This window comes from Lacerta agilis, chromosome 6 (genome assembly GCF_009819535.1).
Source record: "Lacerta agilis isolate rLacAgi1 chromosome 6, rLacAgi1.pri, whole genome shotgun sequence".
In the NCBI taxonomy this organism is placed as follows: Eukaryota; Metazoa; Chordata; class Lepidosauria; order Squamata; family Lacertidae; genus Lacerta; species Lacerta agilis.
The window spans coordinates 197,270-220,080 of NC_046317.1; the positions used below are offsets into that span (position 1 = coordinate 197,270).

At 45.6% G+C, this 22,811-nt stretch overlaps 1 protein-coding gene and 1 non-coding gene across 2 annotated transcripts; one reads left to right on the forward strand and one right to left on the reverse strand.

The window, feature by feature from the left end:
* Window positions 1–224: 224 nt before the first annotated feature.
* Window positions 225–296, reverse strand: TRNAA-CGC. The gene has a single exon. It is a non-coding gene; the product is annotated as a tRNA-Ala (tRNA).
* A 1,258-nt stretch (window positions 297–1,554) lies between these two features.
* PDIA4 (protein disulfide isomerase family A member 4) lies at window positions 1,555–21,682 on the forward strand. Its single transcript, XM_033151133.1, has 10 exons — window positions 1,555–1,676; window positions 5,885–6,062; window positions 7,433–7,638; window positions 10,368–10,506; window positions 11,104–11,309; window positions 13,016–13,174; window positions 15,464–15,615; window positions 16,316–16,472; window positions 17,753–17,986; window positions 21,080–21,682. The coding sequence occupies exons 1-10, from the start codon at window positions 1,571–1,573 to the stop codon at window positions 21,493–21,495; spliced, it is 1,953 nt and encodes a 650-aa protein (XP_033007024.1). The 5' UTR covers window positions 1,555–1,570; the 3' UTR covers window positions 21,496–21,682.
* The last annotated feature ends 1,129 nt before the right edge of the window (window positions 21,683–22,811 follow it).

The following is a 22,811-nucleotide window of genomic DNA, read 5'->3' on the forward strand; positions in this document are numbered from 1 at the left end:
TAACAAGTGTTTTTTTTACAATCTAGAAAATCCACAAGAACTGTGTTACTTAAAATGAGGAAGAAAACTCACGTATAAGCCTGTATTTTCAGTGTTCTAAGTAATGAATTTCAAGCAGTCTTAGAAACACATAAAACCAATAAATAAAAGTATACATGTTTTATATGTACTGGCAGACAGAGGGGATTGAAATTGGAAAATATGCACAAGAGAATAAAAAACACTGGAGATGCCGGGGATTGAACCCGGGACCTCACACATGCGAAGCGCGCGCTCTACCACTGAGCTACATCCCCCAGCTCCCTATGTCTGCTCAGTGAAGTATAAGCATTCTACACTTAACCTTCAGAAAAATATTAACCCTTTAATAATGGTTGTGTACCTGTCTCAGCATGAAAGGACAATCAAAAGAGCAGAGCCAAGCCACAACCACCACAATGCTACACAAAAAGATACAAAAGATCGCTCACTGAAAGTTCCCTCAAGTGTCAAATTGCATTTTGCAAAACTCCTCCTCTGACAAGCTGGCAGGCTCTGAGAGGAGGATCATCTCATTGTGCTGAAATGAAGCCAGAGACCTTGACCGCTGCCTATCTTGTCTGAAAAACACACAAAAGGAAAAAGCTGCCCAAGATGCTTAGGTGGAGGGGGGACCCAGGAGATTATCCCTTACTTCCTCGTCTCATTTGCAATTGTTGCTTTCCTTTACTATTTTATCAGTAGACATATTTAAGAATACCGAGTTTACCTTTCAAACCAATGTGAAAGCCATAAATGAGCAGCAGACCTTGGCAGCTCCCCAGTTCCTCACACCCACCTGACTCATTGTCTTTATTGGAGATAAAGGGCTCCTAACTGTGCTCTGCTGCCTCTTTGGGAGGCAAGAGGCCCGCGGAGGGATTCGCAAGCTGGCAGAGCGGCGGCTGCGCCAACGTCGTCGCACTTGCGGGCTTCCCAGGGGGCGCCTGGTGGAGCCCCCGGGGCCGGATCCAGGTCCGAGGGAGCCCCCCCTCTCCCGCAGCAATCCTCCGTCCCGGGGGGGGGACCCTCAGTCTCACGCCCCTCGACGAAGCTCTCGCAGCGGCCCAGGCGCCCGCCGATCCCGCCCTCCCTGCCTGCCTGCCTGCCGGCTGACGTGGAGGCGCCTCAGCGGCTCCCGCCTTCCTCACGACCCGTCCCAGCGCGAGGGCCTCCCTTGTGACGTCGCCACCCTCGAGCCAATCCCGGCGCGAGAAGTGGCTCTCGTTTCCACGCCCCGCCCATCAGGATTTGCCGGCGCTTCCACACGAGTGGCAGGCCGCGATTGGTGGTCTTCCAGGCTTACCCAATCCGAGAAAGGCACCTCAGGGCATGCTCGCAGAGCTTGTACGTGTGTGAGTGCGTGTGTGTGCGCCTGTGGAAGGGGAAAGACTCGCCCGCTGCGCGCGCACCTGCCCCGCCCCCTCTCGGCGGAGCGGCGGCTGCGCGTGAAGGCGAGCGCGCCTCGCGGCTATAAGGGAGGCGGGAAGGGGCCGAGTCCGCGGAGCGCTTGGTCAGAGGCCGCCTGGCGGAGAGCCGGAGCCGGGAAGAGATGGAGATGAGCGCGGCGAAGGTGCTCGTGCTGGCGCTGCTGCTGGCCGTGGCCCGCCTCGCCCCGCCCGCCAGCGCCCAGGCGGAGCACGAGGGCCCAGCAGACGGTGAGCGCGGAGCGGGGGTCGCGGAAGGAAGGGAAAGGCTTCTGGGCCTCTTTTCCAGTCAGGCTCCCCTCTCGCCCGACGGGAGCCGGGGCAAGGCTGCCTGTTAAAAGGCTTGCGGAAACAAGCAGCGACTTTCAGAATGCGAGTTCCCGGCGGGGCTGACATTTGTTTCGAGACTGGAAGCCTTCCGTTGCTTCCAAAATTAAGAACGGCCCAAATGTCTGTTTGCCGGTTTGTTCCCTTCAGTGGTTGCCTCTTTCTCTGCCTCAGGTTTCAGGGCAGCTGCAGCAACGGGACAGAGCTGCAACTTCCACTGCTGGGAATATCCGGCATCGGAGGAAGGGGGTCTGCAGTCTAGGGAAGCTCATGCCGTGGTAAATTGGTTAGTCCTTTAAGGTGCCACAAATACTCTGTCTGGGGTGGTGGTCCTTCCTGCAGCAACTAACCTGGATGCTCCTCAGGAAGATGTAGAAAAGAGTGATGAACCCCTTTGTCTGATCTGGAAAGATGATTCTTGCCTCCTTATGAACGTACATCTAGGCACAAGGAGCACTAAAAGGCAGGAAATGAAATAATGGAACACAAGTTCTGTTTCTATTAATTGCCAGATCTGTTTCTGACTTGAGTGAGCTTTGGGGAGGGAGTTGTGTAACACAATGGCAGAGCACATGCTTCAAATGCAAATGGTCCCAGGTTCACTCCATGGCATCTCCTGGTAGGACTGGGAAGACGCCTTCCAGAAACCCTGGAAAGCTGCAGCTGCTATTCAGTATTGAAGACAAAGCAAAAAGTATGTTCTGACATTGTGAGGCAGCTTCCTGTTTGCACAACTTTGGTTTTTTTTTTACTTACATCCTCTTCCACAGAAAATGTTATACAAATGAGTTCTCTGGACACACTCTGTTTGCAATTTTAACCATACTGATTTAAAAACATGTAATTAAATCTGCCTAAACCTTATTGTCAGTTCAGCTTGCATGTGTAAATTGGGGCTAATGGCAACATTCAGGATAAAAGCTCTTCATTTATATACTGGGCATGAAACTATCATTTTTCCCTCACACAATTTGCTGTTATCCCAGCATTCTTTTTCATTTCATCTTGTTGGAAGAAATAAGTTGGTATCTGAAGAAGTGTGCATGCACACGAAAGCTCATACCAAGAACAAACTTAGTTGGTCTCTAAGGTGCTACTGGAAAGAATTTTTTATTTTGTTTTGAATTTAGGTTTGTTGATTCTAGAGCAGATCATTAAGCAAACGGTCTGTGAGCACCTAGAAAGGAACGCTGTGATAAATAAAAGTCAGCATGGGTTTCTGAAAAATAAGTCATGTCAGAGTAACCTGATCTCATTTTTTGACAGAATTACAAGCCTGGTAGATGAAGGGAATGCTGTGGATATAGCCTATCTTGATTTCAGCAAGGCCTTTGACAAGGTGCCCCATGATATTCTTGTAAAGAAGCTGGTAAAATGTGGGAATGCTACCATTCAGTGGATTTGTAACTGGCTGACTGACCGAACCCAAAGGGTGCTCATCAATGGCTCCTCTTCATCCTGGAGAGAAGTGACTAGTGGGGTGCCACAGGGTTCTGTCTTGGGCCCAGTCTTATTCAACATCTTCATCAATGACTTAGATGATGGGCTTGAGGGCATCCTGATCAAGTTTGCAGATGACACCAAATTGGGATGGGTGGCTATACCCCAGAGGACAGGATCACACTTCAAAATGACCTTAACAGATTAGACAACTGGGCCAAAGCAAACAAGATGAATTTTAACAAGGAGAAATGTAAAGTACTACACTCGGGCAAAAAAAAAATGAAAGGCACAAATACAGGATGGGTGACACCTGGCTTGAGAGCAGTACGTGTGAAAAGGATCTAGGAGTCTTGGTAGACCACAAACTTGACATGAGTCAACAGTGTGATGCAGCAGCTAAAAAGCCAATGCAATTCTGAGCTGCATCAATAGGAGTATAGCGTCTAGATCAAGGGAGGTAATAGTACCACTATATTCTGCTCTGGTCAGACCTCGCCTGGAATACTGTGTCCAGTTCTGGGCACCACAGTTCAAGAAGGATACTGACAAGTTGGAACGTGTCCAGAAGAGGGCAACCAAAATGGTCAAAGGCCTGGAAACGATGCCTTATGAGGAACGGCTTAGGGAGCTGGGTATGTTTAGCCTGGAGAAGAGAAGGTTAAGGGGTGATATGATAGCCATGTTCAAATATATCAAAGGATGTCATATAGAGGAGGGTGAAAGGTTGTTTTCTGCTGCTCCGGAGAAGCAGACACGGGGCAATGGATTCAAACTACAAGAAAGAAGATTCCACCTAAACATTAGGAAGAACTTCCTGACAGTGAGAGCTGTTCGGTAGTGGAATTTGCTACCAAGGAGTGTGGTGGAGTCTCCTTCTTTGGAGGTCTTTAAGCGGAGGCTTGACAGCCATCTGTCAAGAATGCTTTGATGGTGTTTCCTGCTTGGCAGGGGGTTGGACTGGATGGCCCTTGTGGGCTCTTCCAACTCTATGATTCTATGACGTTGGAGAAGCTGTACAGGTGGCCTGATAATACTAGTGAATGTTATGCCCATTTTTCTATGATCAAATATAATAGCAGCATGTTTCTTGCTCAGAGAATGACTTATCTTTTCCACATTGATGTTTGTTGTTTGATGAACTGTAAGGCCTGTTCATTAACAATTATTCCTTTTGTTTCTTTCTGAAGCTAGCCTACCAAGCCAAATGAAACCCACTACAGTGGTACCTCTGGTTATGTGCTTAATTCATTCTGGAGGTTCGTTCTTAACCTGAAACTGTTCTTAACCTGAAGCACTACTTTAGCTAATGGGACCTCCCGCTGCTGCTGCGCTGCCAGAACACAATTTCTGTTATTATCCCGAAGCAAAGTTCTTAACCTGAAGTGTTATTTCTGAGTTAGCGGAGTCTGTAACCTGAAACTTATGTAACCTGAGGTACCACTGTATTCTTTGGGAGGTTGGTTGGATTAGGGTGGGCCTGTAATAAGCACAATAAATGGAAGAGAGAGCGACTCTCCTGATTCTGGGTAAAAGACACTGGACCACAAAGGCCCAAGAACCAAGAGGCAGGGCAGCTGAGTTATCTACCATATTCTGGTTTCTTTTATTTATTTCTTTTGCTACCGCTCTACCCTGCCAAACACCTGATTCACGTGGCAGCAGAAAAAGGTGCATCGTTTGCTGCCACGGTGCTGTGGGGTAGCGCTTCAAAAAAAGACATGCATTGATAGATTTAAAGTGGCTTGCAAAGACAAACCAAGTGCAATGTGCTATGCATCAGGCTGCCTTTTGAACAGCTTGGGAACTGTGGCAGATGCAGAATTCAGTGGCCAGTATTGCTGGCTGGAGCAAGATGGTCTGAGTATAAACCTTGGCATGACTGCATTGGCTACAAACTAGGTTTGGGGCTTAGTTCAGAGTGGTGCTTTGGACTTATAAAGCCTTACCACTATGCCTCTTGGGCTTGCCAGTCAGAAGGCTGGCGGTTCGACTCTGCACAATGGAGTGAGCTCCTGTTGCTCTGTCCCAGCTCCTGCTTACCTAGCATTTCAAAAGCATGCCGGTGCAAGTACATAAATAGGAACCGCTGTGACGGGAAGGTAACGGTGTTTCCGTGCGCTCTGGTTTCCATCACGGTGTTCCATTGCACCAGAAGCGGTTTAGTCCTGATGGCCACATGACCCAGAAAGTTGTCTGTGGACAAACGCCCGCTCCCTCGGCCTGAAAGCAGATGAGTGCCGCACCCCATAGTCACCATTGACTGCACTTAGCCATCCAGGGATCCTTTACCTTTTTTACCTACGCAGTTCAGCACCCCAATATTTCGAGGGCTGCCTCTTCCCATGTGAACCAACCCAAACCCTGTGCTCTTCATTTAAAGGTCTTCTCGGTGGCTCCCCATTTGCCCAGGGAGGGGCAACTGACACCACCTCTGTTTTTAGATACCAGATTTTGGGTCATGAATTTAGAGGGTACTTGGGTACATTTGTGGCCTCTTGCTGTGCTCATCTTTTTTGGGGTGGTTTAGATCTGTCATTTAATATATATTTATGTATGAGCATTTTAGGTTCTTATTTTATTATTCTTATAGCTGATTTTAATGTTCTGGGGGTTTTTACATTATGAAAAAAGTGACAACAATATTATATTTTCCCCTCCCCCTTAATTAGACTTTGTTGCCCCAGGGGAGACCAGTGTTGATGATGATGACGAGGACATTGATGATTATGATGAAGATGATAGTTCAGAAATAAAAGAGGAAAATGGTGTTGTCGTATTGAATGATGCAAACTTTGATACTTTTGTTGAAGGCAAGGACACTGTGCTTTTGGAGTTCTATGCCCCATGGTAAGTCTGATGGTTCCAGTGTTTCCATCCTCCTCCTTGAAGTTAATTTATATTTCATGTCTGCCATGCTGCACTTGCAGTAGGAGGTGTCTTCTTCCCGCTGTGAGTTCCCATAAAACAGGATGAAAGCTACTTAGTGCTCTTTGTATTTATTTTAAATCAGTGTGCTATATATTAAATTCCCTTTTCTGTACTTTACCACAATTGTTGATGGGAGGGAATTAAAGTGTTCAGAAGAAAAAACATGGTTGGTGCTGTTGAAATGTGCATGCTGGAGTGGGAGTGCACAATCTCATGGTGCACTTGCATCCAATTGCAAAAAGTGTGTGTGATGTCTGCACTGATAATGATAATAATAATTTATATGCCGCCCATCTGACTGGGTTCTCCCAGTCACTCTGGGCAGCTCCCAACAAATTAAAACAATAGCACATCAAGCATTAAAAACTTCATTGAGCATGGCTGCCCTCAGATGTCTTCCAAAAGTCATATAATTGTTTATTTCCTCAACATCTGATGGGAGGGTGTTCCACAGTGGGGGCTCAACTACCGAGGAGGACCTCACTGTCTGGGCTGGATGATGGGGGTGGAGACACTACTTCAGGTATATTGGGCTGAGGCCATTTAGGGCTTTAAATGACAGCACCATCACTGAATTGTGCGCGGAAACATCCTGGGAGCCAATGTAGATCCTTTAAGACCACTGTGCTATGATCCTGGCAGCTGCTCCCTTCCACTGAGCCCTCACATGAACATCTCACAAGCAAGGAGCTTTCACATCTGTTGCCGGAAGTCGCACAGTCTTGGGAATTCTGCTCCCTATGACTTTTCAGAATGTGTGGGTCAATTCTAAATCTTCTCTGCTCAGGTTTGACTTACTTGGTACTGCTTTTAAAAAAAGTACTGGAGAGTTTCCATGAATCCGCTGTGCTGTTTCCCGCAGCTACGGGGATGGCTTATAGCTCTGCTCTTGCACAGTGTAGTCCATAGTCATTTTGAAGAACACCTAAAATCTGCTAGTCAAACTCCTTTCTTAGCACGACTGTGCGGCTGCATACATGGCTGAATAGAGGAATGGAGCAGTGTGAGCAGACCAGAAGCACTTGGGTGGACACAGCTTCAGTAATGCTTGCAGCCAGCATAGCCCCAGTGTTGGAGTGACCCTGGAATTTATTTCCTGTTGGGCTTTGCCCTTCTGGGCAGTGACTTTGTTTCTTCCCAGAATGTGAGCCAGCCTGTTCAAGCTACCCAGACATGTGACGTACCTGAGTGCTGTGTTGTAAAATCAGTCCTATCATTTCTCTAGAGTTGTGCTGTAGAAATTGAGTGCTAAAGTTAAACACTTGCAGAATTAATTCGTTTTTCTTCAGGTGTGGGCATTGTAAGCAGTTTGCACCAGAATATGAAAAAATAGCCCAAGCATTGAAAGAAAACGACCCTCCCATCCCAGTTGCCAAAATAGATGCTACAGCAGCCTCCACGGTGTCAGGGCGGTTTGACGTGAGTGGCTACCCAACCATCAAAATTCTGAAGAAGGGGCAGCCTGTGGATTATGAGGGCTCAAGAACAGAAGCAGGTGAGTAGCAGCGCACTTCTCATCCTGCAAGCTTTTCTTAGGTTCTAATAACAATAATAATTTATTTATACCCCACCCATCTGGCTGAGTTTCCCCAGCCACTCTGGGCAGCTTCCAATTGAGTATTAAAAACAATACAGCATTAAATGGGACAACCAATCTCAGTGATCATGGCCAGGAGGAGGGGCTATGCTAAGACCAGACCATTTCATTGCCAAGGAGGCAGGTTTAGTCATTGTTTGAGGACTGTCGCTGCCTCCGGGTCTTGTCCTGACCGGACGGATACTGGAATCAGCAGGTGATACCCACATGACCTGAAGGTGCTGCTGTGCAATGCCAGGTCAATGATGAATAAGACCACTGCCATCCACAACCTGATTTTGGATGGAGGACTTGACCTGGCATGTGTAACAGAGACTTGGTTGGATGAAGCAGATGGGCCTGTCCTTGCCGCTGCTTGTCCACCAGGTTGCAGTGATTTTTGGGAAGTCATTAGTTTGCACCAGGCGTCCTATTGGGAAGACCCAGTTCTCTGAGTGCATGTTCTGGAAGTTGGGCAATAGGGGCAGTACAGGATTCCTCTTGGTGTACTGACCTCCCCACTGCACCAAGGATTCCCTGCCCGAGCTGCTTCAGCTCGTGGCGGATGTTCTCCTGAAGACACCTAGTTTGGTTCTCCTAGGGGATTTTGATATCCATGCCGACACAACCTTACAAGGGGCTGCTTGGGACTTCGTGGAAAGCATGGCCTCCATGGGGCTGTCCCTGAATAGGTTTGGCCCACCTCATAGTCACGGACATGCCTTAGACCTGGTGTTCACCTCTAGTGATGTGGGGGATCTGACACTAAGTAAAATTGAAACAAAAGAAGTACCATGGTCAGATCACTTCCTGGTGCAAGTGGACTTCTCCGCGACCCTTCCCCTCTGCAGGGAGGTGGGACCAATTCGGATGGTCTGCCCCCACCACTTAATGGATCCAAATGGTTTCCAGAGGGTGGTAGGGTATGCTTTATCCCATGTTGATGGCCTTTCAGCTGGTTCCCTGGTGGGCCAAATTTATTCAGGGACAGCCTAGTTCTGCTGGATCTCTTAGCGGCCTTTGAAACCATTGATCATAACATCACTCTGGACCGGCTAGAGGGGTTGGGAGCTGGGGGCACTGTTATACAGTGGTTCCGTTCCTTCCTCCGGGGCCGTGTTCAGAAAGTGGTGGTGGGGGATGAGTGTTCAGAGCCCTGGGCTCTCACTTGTGGGGTGCCTCAGGGTTCCGTCATTTCTGTCCATAGAGGCGCAGGTTAATTCTGTGTCCAGGGCAGCTCTCTACCAGCTCCATCTGGTACGCAGGCTGAGACCCTACCTGCCCGCAGACTGTCTCGCCAGAGTGGTGCATGCTCTGGTTATCTCCCGTTTGGACTACTGCAATGCACTCTATGTGGGGCTACCTTTGAAGGTGACCCAGAGACTACAACTAATCCAGAATGCAGCAGCTAGACTGGGGACTGGGAGTGGCCGCCGGGACTACATAACACCAGTCCTGAGAGATCTACATTGGCTCCCAGTACGTTTCCGAGGCTTAAAGCGAGTGAAGATCCTTTTTCCAAAAACCACATGCCCGTGGTGGCAGAAGGGCCAGAGGCAAAAGTGAGCAGAACAAGACCTATGCCTTTATGCAGTAAACTAGCTTCTACACCCACACCTAGACACCCCTCTGTCTTCCATCCAGGCAAGGCAGAGGTATTTTCAGAGTTTAGGGACGCCACCCAAGTTGTGAAGTAGAGTCAGTGAGGTCTGAGGGTCCTATCTGTGGTTCGTAGGGCCTGTTACAAGCTTGCATTGATAGAGGATGTACAGTTGACTTCCCACAATAATACTCGTGTACAATTGACATCCATGTTTCTGGATATCATGCAAAGGAATTGTGTAATTCCCTCCACAGGGAGTTGTGCTAGCTGTCCCCACACCAGGGGCCTCTTCATCTCTACTTGGGGCAGAAGCTCCAGAAAAGGGATGCATGGGATTCTTATCACAGCACTGTAATATGAAAATAATCCTAGTGCAGAGTATTTTGCATTAAAAGCTTTTAAAATGGCTTAAACATATTGCAGTATCACCAGAAAAATTAGCTGTGTTAACTGAAGGATTTTCTAGGAACCATGCCTCCTGCCCCCAGCTCCAAGCTACGTGAGCTAGCAGCAAATCTGTAGGTGGTTTTTGTAATCAGCAGTACTGTAGTAGCAAATTCCTTTTTCTGTGCAATTGTAGAACTGAAACATAGAATTTCAGAGCAAAGTCAGTTAAGAAGGGCTTGTTTTCGTGCATTTTAATTCCTGTGGGATGTGAAGTAGAATCATAGAGCTGGAAGGGACCATGAGGGTAATCTAGTCCAACCCCCTGCAATGCAGGAATCTTTTGCCAAATGTGGGGCTCAAAGCCACAATCCTGAGATTTAAGGGTCTTGAGCTTTTTGGATAGCTCAGCCGGAAGAGCCTAAGACTTAGAATTCAAGGTGAGCATATGTAGATAGGAATAGGCAGGGAAGAGAATTAGTTGGCAGACAGTATTCTGCCAAGGTTCTTTCCACATAAAGGGATAGTTGTCGTTCGAGAACATTGTCATGGCTAAGACGAAGGTGACCTGCTTCCCTGTGCACATGCAAGGTCTTTGCAGTAGACAAGCTGCCCCTTCCACCTGTCATTGCTCATTTTTCTCTTCATATTCTTTTTGTAGAAATTTTGGCTAAAGTGAAAGAAGTTTCGCAGCCTGATTGGGTCGCACCACCTGAAGTCACATTAGTGTTGACCAGCGAAAACTTTGATTTAGTCGTGAACGAGGCTGACATAATCCTGGTTGAATTCTATGCTCCATGGTAAAGGAAAAGAGAGTTTTTTGCCTTTTAGCTTCCACAGTGTTTATATATTCCTTCATTTGATACAGAACCGCAAGCAGACTTTGTGTGCCCTGCCCCAGGTACAAAATTATAGGGCATGTTCAGTTTGGCTTTATGGAGTCAATATTCCTGCTGCATTTAGACCTTTGGAGCTAGTGGGAGGGGACTGGCTGTATTTCCGTAATCTCCAGTGCACACTTTTATCTGGTATGTGCAAAAACATTACATCATGGTATATCTTTTCAAAGAGCTTGATTTGTTTAAAAGGCTGGGCAACAAAAATGATAGCTGTATGTATAGTATATTCAGTTTTTGATATAGGTTGCTTCTAGGTAATACTTGGAGTAGACCTGTAGTCTTATTAGTTTTGTGGCATGCATTCGGATGAAATGAAACTTGTCTTGAGATGAGGATTGGCAAGATCTTACCCAATCAAAGTATTGGCACTTCAGAAAAGACAGGAAGTTTAAGTACGGGGGGGGGGGGCAGAACTCTCTTTTCAAGCAGTGAAAATAGATTTCTGTCATCTTTGAGAGTTGTTGGCTACCAAGTTACCCATTCTTGTTCCCTATTGAGGTGTGGACACTGCAAGCGGTTGGCTCCAGAATATGAGAAAGCAGCTAAGGAGTTGAGCAAGCGAATGCCTCCAATTCCCCTTGCTAAAGTTGATGCTACTGCTGAAACCGATCTTGCTAAGAGATTTGACATTTCCGGATATCCATTACTCAAGATCTTCCGCAAAGGCAAAGCTTTTGAATACAATGGTCCAAGAGAAAAATACGGTATGGGTAAAGCACTTTCTTTTTCTTCACAGTAAATATGTGAGTTTGGTCTTGTTTGTGTTTCATAGACACTGAGCTAAGAATTACATTTTATATGTATGTAAGATGATGTTGAAACTGCCCTGGACTTAGGTATTGGAGCTGCATTTATTTTGGTGCAGCATTGCTTGTTTCTATCAATGCTATTTGTACAGTTGGTCTGTGATTGGTAATTGCCTGCACCTTCTTTTGAAATGTTATAGAAAGTTTTTGTTAATGTATAAGGGTTTTTCGCATGCAGAGAAAAAGGACAAAATGGTTAATTTCAGTGTTTTGTTTGGGTGTGTTTTGTCCTGCACCTGCAGCTACTCAAGCAAGTGGGAATAACTCAGCACAATCTATAGTATAAATACTGTGTTTAAGGCAAGTTTGCACTTGGCCAGAGCCTAGTCTGTCTGTGCTGCTGGGTAATATGGAGCTCCAACTGTATGTAACTGAAAGTGCATTATGCTTTCAGTAAAGCAACTGACTCTTCCTAGAACTGCTTGGGGTTTCTCTGTTGCTTTGGCACACTCCGTGGGCATTAGGATGGGATGTGCCCCAACATTTTTCATGGCTAAGGCATAAACTTATCAATGGAGGGAGAGAGTGGAATCTTGTTTCTTCTGTGGGTTTAAGCTTCCAGCCTGAGAGCTCGTTCCACACCAACTGAGGAACTCCTGAAGATGTGACACAGAACCTCAATGTATTCTGAAGATTGCTAGGATTTTTGAGCTTCACTATTTTCTCATTGATAAAGTACCAGGGAACCATAATCAGACAAGCAGTAACTGTAGCACAAGGATATCATTTTGAACCAGGATAAACTCCGTTGTGTATGATGACAGCACTTTTAAAGTTGTTTTGAATCTTGGCACTGCTTATTGTGTTTGGTCATATACAGTGGTACCTCGGGTTAAGAACTTAATTCGTTCTGGAGGTCTGTTCTTAACCTGAAACTGTTCTTAACCTGAAACACCACTTTAGCTAAAGGGGCCTGCCGCTGCGCCACCAGAGCACAATTTCTGTTCTTATCCTGAAGCAAAGTTCTTAACGTGAAGCAGTTACAGGTAGGTAGCCGTGTTGGTCTGCCATAGTCAAAACAAAATAAAATAAAAAATTCCTTCCAGTAGCACCATAGAGACCAACTAAGTTTGTTCTTGGCATGAGATTTCGTGTGCATGCACACTTGAAGAAAGCTCATACCAAGAACAAACTTAGTTGGTCTCTAAGGTGCTACTGGAATAAATTTTTTATTTTATTTTGTCTTAACCTGAAGCGTTATTTCTGGGTTAGTGGAGTCTGTAACCTGAAGTGTATGTAACCTGATGTACCACTGTATAAACTTTCTTTATTTTTTAATATGTATTACTGCTTTCAGTTTGAAAACTTGCAACATGGTTCATCTGATGTTTTATTTGCTACTGTACTTTAACACTAATAAGGCAATAGGTAGCAGCAACATAATAGAATAAAATTACTAGCAATAATAAAACTTATCAACAGATTTTATTTTTAAAAAGCCTTGGGGAAAACAAGTCTTCGGAACATTTTGTAATTTCACCTAGTGCCTCTTTCAGAGAAGAGAGTACCGGTACTTGCAAAATATAACCAGTTTTCACTTTAAAAAATAAAATGCTTTTTGTCAAGCAATAACACAAGTTTGTGTTTTTCTTTTTGTTAACCAGGCATTGTTGATTACATGATAGAACAGGCTGGCCCTCCATCCAAACAGATACAGGCTGTCAAACAGGTACAAGAATTTGTGAAAGATGGAGACGATGTCATTATTATTGGGGTTTTCAAAGGAGACCAGGACCCAGCCTACCAGCTGTATCAAGATGCTGGTAAGCCCTTCCTCTCTTGTCCATAGTGTGTCAACATTTGCTCAATTCCTACACTTGGAAAGTCCTTTGCAGACATTTCTGATAGTGCAGACTAGGAGACAAACTTGCATCTTAGAAATATTAGTCTATTTTCTTGTAGCTTCAGTGGCTTGTCAGTTCTCAAAATGTTGCCCACATCCATTTTCTGGCTTTCCCCCTTGATGTTTTCTGGGGTGACTGTCTCAAGAATGGAGGCAAAAAATAAAATTTGGAATTTATAGGGAACATGAAAAGTAGGTATAAAAACACATGAACCCTTGAAAATGAAATTTAAGCAAGTGGAAGCAGCATCTGTGTTTCTTGATGTAATTGAGCATGTGCAGAGCAACAGAAAAGAGCTAAAGCAGGAAAAAATTATTTTATTATCTGGGGCTTGAACTTGAAGACTTCAGTCCTGTTCTAGTCATCCCAGCTCAGAAAGGGCATTCTCCAAACAGAGTACTAGCGAGAACTACTAAATGTGTTAGGTGGTTAGCACTCTTTCCCTATAAAGAGAGGCAAATGCAATTGAGACTCTTTGAGTTGGGGATGGCTATGGGGGATACATGAAAGGTTCTTAAAATTCAGAATAATATTGAGAAATTGGCAAGTGTAACTTTCTTGGTCATCCACTGAAATAGATTTGTAGTAGCTTCAGGACAGAAAATACTAGTTTCTACTGTACACATTGGTTTGGTTCAGATGTAATGTTACAAGAACAAGCCCAGCAAGATTCCTTCATGCAAGACAGGAGTTTTGAAAACTCCCACATCCAGTTTTGAATTAGTTGCAGTTCACCTTCCCTTGGAAGAGCAAGGGAGCCCATGAGCCTCATATTTCCCCCAACTACCGTATTTTTCAGTCCATAAGACGCAAGGACCATAGGGCGCACCTATGTTTTAAAGGGGGGAAACCAGATTTTTTTTTCTGGTTTTCCTCTAAAAGGCTGGGAGGGGAGCGGAGGAGGCAGCAGCAGTGGAGGGACTGGGAAAGGAACATGCTACGGGCCTCCCCCGCCCTGCCAACACTGGCGAAAGTGGGGCGGAGGTCCTCCCCCCCCCACTTTGGCTGGTGTCGGGGGAGGTTTAAAGATTTAAAGACAGCTGGGGAGAAGGGGTGAACGCTCCGGTTCACCCCTTGTCCCCAGCTCCCTTTAAAGCAAGCAGAGATGAGCCCCCTTCAGAGCAGCTCATCCCCGCTTGCTTTAAAGGGAGCTGGGGATGAGGGGTGAACACTTCTTTCTCCACCATCTTTTGGGATCGGCGTGCGGGGCGCGGAGTGGTGGAGGAAGCAGCTGGGATTCTGCCGCTTCCTCCACCACCCCATAGGCAGCACGGAGGAGGAACTTACGGATCCTCCCCGCAGCCTCCGTTCGCAGAAACAAGCCTGTTTCTGCAAATGGAGGTGCAGGGAGTATCCAGCAACATCTCCGCTGCCGCCCCCCGCTGAACACGGCGAGGGTGGGGGGAGGCAGCGGGGAGCAAAGCCTTCGCTCCATAAGACGCACCAACATTTTCCCTTTTTAGAAGGGGAAAAGTGCGTCTTATGAAGCAAAAAATACAATAGGCCTCATGATGGCAAATACTGATGTCCAAACCATGCCAATGTGTAATTAATTTACAGAATGCAAAACCACAAGATGGGGGTGAGGCCACTAGCGAACAGGCCTTTTTTTAAAAAAAAAAAAGGATTAGACACGTTCATGGAAGAGGTCTGACAACAGTCATATTAGCCTTCATAGCTACATGGAAGCACTTGATCAAGAGAGAGTGTGCCTCTTAATTCTCATTGCCGGGGACAAACTAGAGATGAGCATTGCCTTCATGCCCTTTGTGAGCTTCCAGATCCATGTGGAGGTTGGTAGTGGTTCATTATTGTATTTGTGTGACTGTTTGAAGCTTTGTCACGTAAATTGTTCCAGAACTAAAGGATAGTAATGCTATGCAAAATATTCAGATTGTTCTGCATTTATTTGAGTTTTCAAGCTCAACATAAAATGCATAAAATAAATACAGAAGGGAAAAAAAGAAAAACAACAACCAGATGTATATCCATTCAGTCTCTGTAAGAAATCATTTCATTACATAAGATCTCTAATAGCAACAGAACTTAAGACCAGAGTTGTCTGGGCAGTAAATCCTTCCAAGAGGAGATCTGGGAACTCAGCAATTTACAAACCCTCACTGCAAGTGTCAATACTTGTGCATTTCTGACCCAGCAATTTCTTTTCTCCTCTTTGGTATTCCTCCAAACCCTATATATTTTTTTCAGCTAATAACCTAAGAGAAGAATTCAAGTTCCATCATACCTTCAGCAATGAAATTTCAAGCTTTTTGAAAGTGGACCCAGGAAAACTGGTGGTGATGCAACCTGAAAAATTTCACTCAAAATATGAGCCTAAAATACATGTTTTAGACATTAAAGTGAGTACTTCTATCAAGACTATACTGGGTACAAACAAGTTGGTTTTCTTTCATTCATTTGTATCTCTTATTTTTGGGGGCTCCAGCTTACATCTTAAATCTAGTGCTGCAGACCCAATATAGCTAGAGCTGTGACTACTGAAATGAGCATATGAGAATTCTGAGTGTGCCCAGTTGAAGCAAACCCCGGCAAGTTCCAAAGTGATAGATGTGCAAAATCTGAACTGTCACTTGCAGGAGAGACTAAGCTAAGAGAAAATGGAAATGGGCTCTTAGGGAGGCTTCAGAAATGAAAAATCTTGGTGGAGAGTAGAGCACAGAAATCTAGACTTTGGGGGGGGGGTGTATAGTGGTGGCAGGGGTGGAGAGAAAGAAATCTAGCCAGGCAACATGTCATGGAATAAGCTGTTTCACTTAGCAGACACTTGGAAGTAAGCTGCACATCGCCAGAGCTTGTCACCCAACCTGTCTTGTAATCATGGTAGCCAGGCTTTTTGTGAGATAGCAGGAAATCCTGAATTCTGTAGCTAATCCTATTTCCTGAGTCTGAAAACTGAAATATTTTCAACATACCTCCTCGACCTAAACTGTTGTTTCTTCTGGGTGGTGGTGGTTGTTTTTTTAAGAAAAGGTTAGGATCAGTGCCTTCTGTGATGTAAACTCCTCCAACGGTCACATCCCACTGATTTTTTGTAAACAGGATTCCACTGATGCCACTGAAGTGAAAGACCACGTGGTGAAGCATGCCTTGCCTCTTGTGGGTCATCGCAAATCTGCCAATGATGCTAAGAGATACACCAAGAAGCCTCTAGTAGTAGTTTATTATACAGTGGACTTCAGCTTTGATTATCGTGTTGGTAAGTATTACTTTTAGTTAGTGTTTTACCCAGTATCATACTTGGAGTGGCCCCAATGAAGTCATGATGTTGTTGTTTAATCGCTTAGTCGTGTCCGATTCTTTGTGACCCCATGGACCAGAGCACGCCAGGCACTCCTGTCTTCCACTGCCTCCCACAGTTTGGTCAGACTCATGTTGGTAGCTTCGAGAACACTGTCCAATCATCTCGTCCTACAATCATAGAATTGTAGAGTTGGAAGGGACCCCAAGGGTCATCCCATCCAACTGCCAGCAATGCAGTAATCTCAGCTAAAGCATCCGTGCGAGAGAGCCATCCAACGTCTGCTTAAAAGCCTCCAAGGAAGGAAAGCCTGCAGCCTCCCAAGGGAGATGGTTCCACTGTAACAGCTCTTACTGTCAAAGTTAACTGGAAGAGAGCTCAGTCAGTAGAGCATGAGATTCCTAATTTTGGGGTTGTGGGTTCGAGCTCCATGTTGGGCAAAGCATCCTTGCATTGCAAGGGGATTGGACTAGATGGCCCTCGTGGTCCATTCCAACTCTACAATTCTATTATTCTTAATCCATTGGTTTATTGCAGGAGAAAACAAGCTTGCTCCATCTTCCATGTGACACCCTTTGAAATATTTCCTCTCAGGCTGTTCTCCAGGGTAAACATACTCAACTCTCTTAACTGTTCCTCATACGGCTTGGTTTCCAGACCCTTGATTATCTTGGTTGCCCTTCTCTGCACATGTCCCAGCTTGTCAATATCCTTCTTAAATTGTGGAGTATTCCAGTTGTGGTCTGACCAAGGCAGAATAGAGTGGGAATATTACTTCCCTTAATCTGGACACTTGACTTCTGTGGATGCAGCCTAGAAGAGCATTATCTTTCTTGCTGCTGCATCACAGTGTTGACTCATGTTAAGCTTGTAGTCCACCAAGACCCCAAGGTCCTTTTCACATGTGCTACTAGCAAGCCAGGTGTCCCTCATCTTATATTGGTGCAGCTCATTCCTGCCTAAGTGCAGAACCTTATATTTGTCCCTATTGAACTTCATTTTGTTAATTTGGGCCTAGTTTTCTGATCAAACAGTTCAGACAAGCAACCAGCATTAATCCAAAAGAGACAAGCTCACCCTCTTTGTCTCCTCCACCAATCTCTCACAAACACCCCTATTTCCAAGTCCTGGTCATGAGCTCCAAGAATCTGCAACCAGCTAAGTATAAGTGGGTTGAATATACCTGCTCCAGAATAAACCAGATGTCTCTAACTTCATTGTGTGTTTGTTGTCTTCAGCTACTCAGTACTGGCGAAACAAAGTCTTGGAAGTGGCTAAGGACTTCCCAGAATATACTTTCGCAATTGCGGATGAAGAAGACTATTCTTCTGAGATAAAGGACCTGGGACTTGTTGACAGTGGAGAGGATGTCAATGCTGCTATCTTTGATGAAGGTGGTAAAAAGTATGCCATGGAACCAGAAGAGTTTGATTCTGCTGTGCTGAGGGAATTTGTTGTCTCATTCAAAAAAGGTAAACTGTAGTAGGATTGTGGACAATCCATGCTTCCTGAAGGCAGCCCTGTCTAGGGAAGTTTTTAATGTTTGAAGTTTTATTCTGTTTAATATTCTGTTGGGAGCCGCCCAGAGTGGCTGGGGAAACCCAGCCAGATGGGCGGCACATTATTATTTTTATTATGCTTCCTTAAATTTGTGTGTAGCTTCACCAGCCCCCTGTGTAATTCATGAGCGTAGTTCTCTCTCACTTTCCCAGAAGCTGTATAAACCTGGATGTAGCACCATTTAAAGAGAATACTGAGCCTTTTCCCCTTCAAATGCCAGCAAAAATAGTTTGAAATATCTAGTCCTACCCTCTGCATACTTGATATTACTATTTTATCATAGGAAAATTGTCTTAAGATGAACCACCCAATGTGGGAATGTTTAGGAGTGTGGATGAGTATATATTATTTATATATCTCAATCCCAGCTTGTGTGAGCAAGCTCCAAACTTAGCAGAGTTTACATTCCCTTTTAAAACACAGCAGAAAAACGTTTGCATAGGCTTGCTTAAGCCAGCTATATTCCTGGTATATTCCCCTTGTTCCCTCTTAAAAGTAGAAAGACACAATACTGATTATAAGATATAAAAGGAGTTTACTTACAGACATCCATGAGTTACAGTACATGCTTCAAGGAGGCAGACAAACTTAGATAAATGTATTTACATGCAGTGAAGCTGCTTCCATGAGGGAACAGGCTTCACCTCTGCTTCTCTCAGCTGCAGGCTGAGAGAGAGCATGCTGCTTCTTCAAAGGATGAGGCAAAATGGAGAGTGATCTTTGGGATGTTGTTCCCAGGTAAGACCACACCTACTTCTGGTTCCTGTAACTCAGTCCAGGTAAACAGGAAGTTAAGCCTGGAGGACTGAGTTACCTTCATGTCCTCTCTAGGAGTGTTGTGTTTGGCTGCTCTGTGCTTACATCCCACACCCAAAATGTCACAAATAGTGAGCCAGCTTTTCAGCTCTTCACCAGGTTGTTGTTGTTATTTATTAAATTGGTTAGTGGCTTTAGCTTGCGCAGGGCAACACAAGGGAACAAAAACCCCACATAGATATATTAAAACCAGAAAGGGGGGGGCAATACATTAAAATCATCCCACGCACTTCTAAAAGGCCACAGACTGTTTAATTAGCCAAAGACCTGGTTATAGAGGAAAGTACTGCTTGCCTTGCCTCTAAAGATATGTAACAAAGGTGCCAGGCAAGCCTTCCTGATGGACAGCCACTTCAAAAAGGCCCGTTCTCATGTTCATGGGACTGAAACTGCCTTGGTCGCGCTGGTTGATGATCTCCGGCGGGCTAGGGACAAAGGTGAGAGCTGTTTCCTGGTTCTGCTGGATCTCTCAGCGGCCTTTGACACCATCGACCATAACATCCTTCTGGACCGGCTAGAGGGGTTGGGAGCTGGGGGCACTGTTATACAGTGGTTCCGCTCTTTCCTCCTGGGCCGTGTTCAGAAAGTGGTGGTGGGGGATGAGTGTTCAGACCCCTGGGCTCTCACTTGTGGGGTGCCTCAGGGTTCTGTCCTCTCCCCCATGCTTTTTAATATCTATATGAAGCCGCTGGGAGAGATCATCAGGGGGTTTGGGTTGGGTGTTCATCAATATGCAGATGACACCCAGCTCTACCTCTCTTTTAAATCAGAACCAGTGAAGGCGGTGAAGGTCCTATGTGAGTGCCTGGAGGCTGTTGGAGGATGGATGGCGGCTAACAGATTGAGGTTGAATCCTGACAAGACAGAAGTACTGTTTTTGGGGGACAGGAGGCGGGCGGGTGTGGGGGACTCCCTGGTCCTGAATGGGGTAACTGTGCCCCTGAAGGACCAGGTGCGCAGCCTGGGAGTCATTTTGGACTCACAGCTGTCCATGGAAGCGCAGGTTAATTCTGTGTCCAGGGCGGCTGTCTACCAGCTCCATCTGGTACGCAGGCTGAGACCCTACCTGCCCGCAGACTGTCTTGTCAGAGTGGTGCATGCTCTGGTTATCTCCCGCTTGGACTACTGCAATGCGCTCTACGTGGGGCTACCTTTGAAGGTGACCCGGAAACTGCAATTAATCCAGAATGCGGCAGCTAGACTGGTGACTGGGAGTGGCCGCCGGGACCACATAACACCGGTCCTGAGAGATCTGCATTGGCTCCCAGTACGTTTCCGAGCACAATTCAAAGTGTTGGTGTTGACCTTTAAAGCCCTAAACGGCCTCGGTCCTGTATACCTGAAGGAGCGTCTCCACCCCCATCATTCAGCCCGGACACTGAGATCCAGCGCCGAGGGCCTTCTGGCGGTTCCCTCACTGCGAGAAGCAAAACTACAGGGAACCAGGCAGAGGGCCTTCTCGGTAGTGGCGCCCGCCCTGTGGAACGCCCTCCCGTCAGAAGTCAAGGGAATAAACAACTACCTGACATTCAGAAAACACCTAAAGGCAGCCCTGTTTAGGGAAGTTTTTAATTTGTGACTCTGTATTGTATTTTGATATTTGTTGGAGGCCGCCCAGAGTGGCTGGGGAGACCCGGCCAGATGGGCGGGGTATAAATAATAAATTATTATTATTATTATTATTATTATTGCCGCCCTCTGGACCTTCTTTGGAGGGAGCACACAAAGGGCCTAAGATGATGACTGCAGAGAGGGTCAGTTCATATGCAGAGAGGTATTTTGGTCCTGAGCCATTTAAGGCTTTATAGGTAAAAACCCAGCACTTTAAATTGGGCCCTGAAACTGATTTGCAGTCAGGCCAATCTTGCCTCAGTGAGCAACCTGGCTGCTGAATTCTGTATCTTAAATAACCAAAAAGGAAATATTTTAGTTTTGTTCTTCCCTATTGACCAATATGCTGTGTGTGCCAAATGCTGTGAAAGGCAATTTTCGTCAAACTGTATTTTGTGATCTAGACTTTTCACAAGTGATCATTCAAGGAGCTATTTACAGAAAAAATGGAGCTGTGGATTTGGGGGGGGGGGGTTGGCAGTAACTCATCTATGTTAGCAGTGTTGTTGCCAACTTCTGTGAACTAACTCTGCAAGGGACATGGTATTTTATGACAGTTTTCCTGTTTTCTTTCCTAGGTAAACTGAAACCCATTGTGAAGTCCCAACCAATACCAAAAAATAACAAGGGTCCTGTGAAGATTGTAGTTGGCAAAACATTTGAATCTATAGTGATGGATCCAAAGACTGATGTTCTCATAGAGTTCTATGCTCCCTGGTGTGGACACTGCAAGAAGCTTGAGCCCATTTATACTGAGCTGGGTAAAAAATACAAAACTCAGAAAAACCTGGTCATTGCCAAAATGGATGCTACTGCCAATGATGTCACCAGTGAAAATTACAAAGTAGAAGGATTCCCAACCATCTATTTTGCTCCTAGCAATAAGAAAAGGGATCCAATTAAATTTGAAAGTGGAGAAAGAGATCTGGAAAGCTTGAGCAAATTTGTAGAAGAATATGCCACCAAACTAAGTAGGACAAAAGAAGAACTTTAGATGGAACAACAATCATTTGTGAAGAGTTAATGCAAACTTACTGAAATATTGATTGTGGAAAACAACTTAGCACCTGGAGCAAAGAGGATTTGGGGGTGGCTAAACAATGCTGTATGAGATTTTTGTATTACAAAAGAAATCTGAACACTGAACTTTTTGATGTAAATGGTTTTTATTAGTTTCAACAGTTTTGATCTAAGAAAAATACATTATTTTTTGTCACTAACTTGAGCTTCCTCCCCCCCCCCAAATGAAAGCAAAGCTATAATACTTTTTTCCAGATCCTTGTAATAAAATCACTTCTAGAGCTGTTGTCCCTTCAAGATTGCCTTTCTCCTTCTTCCCCCTCAACAAGAGAAGCACACGCACCAGGCCTGGGACTCAGTGCTGCTGCTCTGGCCGCCCCAGAACACCAACTGGGTTCTGAAGTTGGGAGCTTGAATCTTGCCTCCAGCTGCCTCCTAGTCCTGGTCATGTGGCTGCTCTTGCCTTTCCCCGCAAGACATACTGCTTTTCCTTTGTGCTCAAATTATGCAGTGTCCAAAATAATAAAAGGAAACTTCCAAAAGAACAAAAGGTTCCAAAGCTTGGCAGAGGAGCGGCCACAGTGAGTGCGAAGCAAGTGGGGAGGGAGGCTGCCATGAGCGTCACCAGGATTTATGGTGCGGGGACAGGACATCTACCTGTCGTCATCCTCTGTCTGGCTCAGTCTAGCAGATTGGGAATAAAATGTTTCAAATTGCTTTTGACCTCAGCGAGCATTTCAATTCCAAATATTCTGATTATTTCTACCTTTTAAGTTTTTTTTATTTATTTACTTGTTTTAGGGGATCAGCTGTCCCCTGCCTACAACCCTGGATGCTGCTGCTACAAGCCCCCCAGAATAGCATGCTGCAAGGTTGCTGGTGCCCCTGTGAAAGGCAGCCCCACAGCTCACGGGTGAGGTTAGAAGCCACAGGCAGGAGGGCTGGCCCAGTTGGCCTCACAGGGAGGATGGAGACCAAGCAAGTGCCCACCCTGACCTAATGATGCTGCTGGAGAGTGCCAGGGAGGTATTGTGCCAGTCTGTCCTGCACTTCCTAAGAGAGGCCACTGCACCCAAGTTCAGGGCAGAATGCTTGTTGTCCATCCTGGTTGGAAGTAAGATTCAGCTGCCCATCCAACCGGCTTTTGTACTTTGAATGGTAATACAACTTAGGAACTGCACCATTATATTGTAAACTGCCCCGTGGTCTTTAGATGAAGGGCAGTATATAAATTTAATTAATAAAATTAAATCTTGTCCTTCACCTTAGTTAGGAGGATGTTAAGCTGTG

Bases quoted from the DNA above. Each gene is read 5' to 3' on its own strand.
- PDIA4 (XM_033151133.1), top strand. From the start codon at position 1,571: ATGGAGATGAGCGCGGCGAAGGTGCTCGTGCTGGCGCTGCTGCTGGCC. The intron at 10,507-11,103 runs GTAAAGGAAAAG...TTCCCTATTGAG, and splicing joins GTTGAATTCTATGCTCCATG to GTGTGGACACTGCAAGCGGT. The intron at 17,987-21,079 runs GTAAACTGTAGT...TTTCTTTCCTAG, and splicing joins TGTTGTCTCATTCAAAAAAG to GTAAACTGAAACCCATTGTG.